Genomic DNA, 5,000 nt, shown 5'->3' with positions numbered 1-5,000 from the left:
GCGTCTGACTCCAGATCAGAAGGTTGCGTGTTCAAATCACGTCCGGGTCAATAACTTTTTTCTTTCCGCTGACGCATTATATTGTCATCTGGTTTGCCACTCGGCTACATTAGTGCAATAGGCATTGAGCGTCATCTGCACTCCACTGAGAGTGCACTCCAATCGTTCTTTTTGCATAACCATATACTGCATGCAGCTTGAACAAAGGTGCGGATATAGCAGTTCTGTCGTGACTCGGTGGCGCAACGATTCGGCTTTCTGCCGCGCTAGCGAGCGGACGTGCCGATCATGAGCTCCGTAGGAGCGGCTTCAGCGGCCCAGCAGGGCCGCGGTACCAGGAGTTTTGCCTCAGAAGACCCGGAATACCAAGTTTTGCTGCCTCAATTGCCGACAGGTCGGATAGTTTTAAATACAGTTTTTCTGCATGCGGATGTGCGTGCCAGGCCGTATCGTGTGGAACATTTCCGAGATGCGTTGGCTAGCTTAGGCCTACTTGCTGATGTCATCGCCCTAGGGGCGTATCAGATGAGCCACGTTTGGGCGGTTACTTTCAAGAGTGACGAAGGCGTGAAAAAGCTTTCAACCGCCAAGAACCTCAAGGTGAATGAACATCGGTGCATTGTCGTTGATCCAGCCAATCAGGCCGTGCGGCTGAAGCTGCATTGGATGCTCCATAACGTGTCGGACGAGGATATACGAACAGCCCTGTTACCGTTCGGAAAGGTCACGGACGTTTTCCATGAAAAGTGGCGTGTTCAAGGAGTTCAAGACAAAGCATCGTCGACACGGGCGGTGTCCCTGGTACTGAAGACGGGTATGACCGTAGAAGACCTGCCCCATCAACTTCGTGTAGCTGGTGAGCAGACCCTAGTTGTGGTACCGGGCAGAGCACCCCTTTGCCTGAAGTGCCGAAACACCGGACATGTCCGACGTGACTGCCGCGTCCCGAGATGTGCAGTATGCCGTCGCTACGGCCACCAGGATACGGAATGTGTTAAGACTTACGCATCCGTCGCAGGACCTGCGCTTCGAGAGGACGTGGCTGACCTGTTAATGGACGAGGCTGACGTTGATGAGGCTTCCCGCGTGCTAGTACCACCGGCGGACAGAGTTGCAACACCTTCTGTGCCGGTTGCTAAATCCACGAAGGTGGAAAATGTGCTGCCTACGGGCCCGAAAGATGCAGTGCAAAGGGCATGCGACGAAGGAGCCAAAGAAGAATCGGCCGTAAAATCCGCCACTGCCGAGGAGGCCGCCACGGAGCACGGACCGGCAACTCCCTTGATGGACGTCGAAGAATCGAGTGCAAGCAATGCGGCTATGAAAAGAGCGAGGGACTCGACCGGAAACCTGGACGGCAACCTGGACGGCAACCTTGACAACGGGGCCAAAGACGAGCCGCCGCCAAAAGCGCAGGCGGGTCGTCGTGTGCCCGTGCGCCTGAAGCCAAACATCCCGCCGGACAGACGGCCGGCGGCAAAACCGCCTAAGTAGGACCCGGCGCCTACTGGGGCGCCCGGACTAACGTCGTGAAGAGATGGCGTCCTTTTTGGAATCGGGCTTCGCGTACCCTCTAAAGGTACGCGTGTGGATCGAGTGGTTTTCAGTGCAGAAGTTATGCATGCAAATTTGTCTACAGTGTGTCCGGATCGCGTGTTCTTCAGCGGCACCGTGCGATCGGCTTGCTTTTGCAGATAAATGGCGGTGAAACTAGAGAGAGCACTGAGAGTTGCCACGCTAAATGTTCGTGGCCTTGGAGCGCGAAGGAGGCAATATCAGCTTAGCCGCTTGTGTATGGAGAAGGAACTCGATGTAGTTGCCTTACAAGAAACTAAGGTCGAAACCCAAGAGCAGACCGATCGCATGGTGAAGCCTTTCACGGCGCATTACAATGTGTGCGTGTGCCATGCGAATGGCACATCAGGCGGATGTGCGTTGTTAATACGGAAGAGTGCTGGTATTATTGAAGAAAGTGTAACTGTTTCTGAAACTGGCCGTTTGCTTATTGTAGATTTTTCTTTTTCTCACGATTTGTGGCGGTTCATATGCGTTTATGCGCCAAACAATGTGAATGATCGATTTTTGTTTTTTGAGTGTATCGAGCAGTATCTAAGATGTGATCGCTTCGTCATATTTCTTGGTGATTTTAACTGTGTGTGTTCTCCGGAAGACCGACTAAAAAGTGAAAGGGTTCGCGATAAAAGTGCTCTCCTTTTGAGCAGACTAATTGAAGACCACAACTTAGAAGATGTTGGCCTAACCCTCACTGATGGTATGATTCCGCAGTACACGCACATTCAGCGAAATAGCCGAGCAAGGCTGGACAGAGTGTATGTTTCTGACGACTTGATCACCCTTTGTAATAGTTATAACGTCGCACCGCAATCGTTCACGGACCATAGCTTGGTAAGCTTCTCGATTGGGGAAAAATTTAAAAGAACACGATTCAACTGGAACATGTGGAAATTCAACGAAAAGCTGCTTGATGATGAACCATTTGTGCGCAGAGTTAAGGAAAAGATAACAGAGTTGATGACAAATGAGGATGAATATTTTACTGCCACATGGGAGGAATTTAAGATTCAAGTTAAGTTCATTGCAATAGAAAGAGGAAGCAGCCTTCAGCACGATAAAGTACAGAAACAAAGAGAGCTGCAAAGACAGCTAGAATATCTGTCAAGCGCACAAAATGCGGGTCACGATCTATTAGCTGAAAACGTAAAGAAAGTAAGACGCGAGCTTGAAGTTATCGACGCCGAGCGATACAAAGCAGCAGTTATACGCGCTAGAAGTGAACGCCTATGGATGGGTGAGATACCAAACAAACGGGCAATGAGCGATGAAAAGCGTCACGCGTCAAGAAATGAGATCCAACAGATACGTTTTCAAAACGAGGTGACGTCAGACGCCTCGTCGATTGAGAAAGCTTTTGTGGAGCACTATCGCGAATTGTTCGGCAATGTGACGCGTTCTGGACTGGTCTTCGAGAGTGAATTCATGAGCGAGATGCCAAGGTTGGATGACGACGTTAGAGAAAGTCTTGAGAGACCAATAGCTGTGTCCGAGATCGAAAGGGCGATAGAAGAACTGCCATCAGGCAAATCGCCAGGGCCGGACGGCCTAGGCGCCGCTTTTTACAAGGCATTCAGTCAGGAGTTTGCGTGTATATTGCACCGACTACTCTCAGAGGCGTATGAAATTAAAAAAGTACCACCCTCATTCCGGACTTCACACATAGTATTAATTCCGAAAACCGATGACCGGGAAAAACTCCTTTCAGTAGGTTCATACAGACCGATAAGTCTGACCAACACAGATTACAAAATATTTATGAAAGTACTGGCTCGACGATTTCAAAGCGTGATTCAGCAGCTTGTAGGGCCACACCAGACGTGTGGCATTAAAGGCCGCACCATTTTTACGAACACCCACATTGCAAGGAATGTGCTCGAATGTTGTGATGGCATTGGGGGTCGGGTGGCCATGTTGCAGCTAGACCTTGCGAAGGCGTTCGACCGGGTGTCACATGAGGTGCTTTTCGCTATACTGCAGTACTGTAATGCTGGGAGTGTCATTGTACATGGCGTTAAAATGGCTTATGAAGACTGTTACACGCAGCTTATAGTTAATAAGTGTCTTAGTTCGCGGGTGCCACTCCGCTCGTCTGTACGGCAAGGCTGTCCCTTGTCTCCTTTGCTTTTTGCCCTGTACCTCGAACCCTTTTGTATGGCAGTCATACGGGATGAAAACATTCGTGGTTTTAGGCTGCACGCCGCAGAAGTTAAAATGCTAGCTTATGCAGATGACGTCGCCGTCTTTTGTGAAGACAGGGAAAGCGTGGTCGAGGCTGTCCGCCTTGCAAGATCCTTTTGTAGGTACACTGGTGCCCAGATAAACTTCGAAAAAAGTGTTGGGATATGGCATGGAAGCTGGGACGCGACACCCACGAAATTCGCCGGTATGCAGTGGACTACAGTGCCTTCACTGTATCTAGGAGTGCCCCTTGAGCACTATCGGGACTCGACACAGTTGTGGACCGGACAAATAGAATCAATGAAAGAAAAGATAAAAGGATGGCAGGGCCGGGGATTGTCAGTGTTTGCACGTGCTTCAGCTTGCAATATATTTTTAGTTGCCAAAGTTTGGTACATACTGCAAGTAATGTTCATGTCCCGTGTAAACGTTCAAAAAATGCATCGAGTGTTTGCTATCTTCATCTGGAACTCCACTTGGGAGCGATCCAGTCGAACAAATCTTTTTCGCACAGTTCGAAATGGGGGCCTTGGGCTCTCACACTTGTTCATTAGACAGATCGTATCGCGGTTCATCTTCCTGCGAGATGAAAGAAATGTTTTTCTACGTACAGTCATTCAGGCGAAAATGGCAACAGAACTGCCTGAATTTGTTGTGTCCACATCTAGTGCTATCACTAGAGCGACTGGTTACTATCGTGAAGTCGTTGCAGCTTTTAGAATACTCTGCGCACGTTTTTCGCTGGAGTATTTGTGCTCAGTGAGAAGAAAGAAACTGTACGCAGATTTAGTTGACAGCATGTTACCTATCCCACTGTATAGGAGTGTTCACTGTGGATGCCCAGGAAAAGATGTGCTGAAACGAGTCAAAAGGATGCCTGTAAGACCTGCTGCGAAAACTTTCTTTTTCCACCTACACACGAACACCCTCCCCGTTAAAGTATGGCTAGAACAGAAAGGAATATTCGTACCCTGGACTACCGATTGCCTGCTGTGTAAAAAGCCTGAAACAATTGAACACGCCTTCATTGAGTGTTGGGACGCTGTCTTTCACTGGGACATCTTGCAGCGCACTCTTAAAAAAGAACTCCCCATAAACCCCTATGGAATTCGGTTCCTTCCAGTTGAAAGCGATGACGGGCCACCGTTCGACATGTTCATGTTGCTGGGCCTCCACAGTTTGTGGAAAACAAGAATGGCTATACGTCATGCTGATGTGAATGTGTGCTCTGCGCGAGAGAACTTCAT

The 5,000-nt window shown here is 49.3% G+C and overlaps 1 protein-coding gene and 1 non-coding gene across 2 annotated transcripts in view; both read left to right on the top strand.

The window, feature by feature from the left end:
- The window catches only part of TRNAW-CCA (transfer RNA tryptophan (anticodon CCA)), a 72-nt gene extending 22 nt beyond the window's left edge, over nt 1–50 (top strand). The window contains exon 1 of the tRNA in view: nt 1–50. This exon is cut by the window's left edge and continues 22 nt beyond it. This is a non-coding gene — a tRNA (tRNA-Trp).
- Nucleotides 51–255: 205 nt separating this feature from the next.
- LOC126522748 (uncharacterized) lies at nt 256–1,494 on the top strand. The gene has a single exon (XM_050171538.3). The coding sequence runs from the start codon at nt 289–291 to the stop codon at nt 1,492–1,494; it is 1,206 nt and encodes a 401-aa protein (XP_050027495.1). The 5' UTR covers nt 256–288.
- The last annotated feature ends 3,506 nt before the right edge of the window (nt 1,495–5,000 follow it).

Source organism: Dermacentor andersoni, chromosome 6 (assembly GCF_023375885.2).
Source record: "Dermacentor andersoni chromosome 6, qqDerAnde1_hic_scaffold, whole genome shotgun sequence".
Classification (NCBI taxonomy): Eukaryota; Metazoa; Arthropoda; class Arachnida; order Ixodida; family Ixodidae; genus Dermacentor; species Dermacentor andersoni.
Note: the sequence above shows the minus strand (reverse complement) of the source record. Positions and strands in the feature narration are given on the sequence as shown.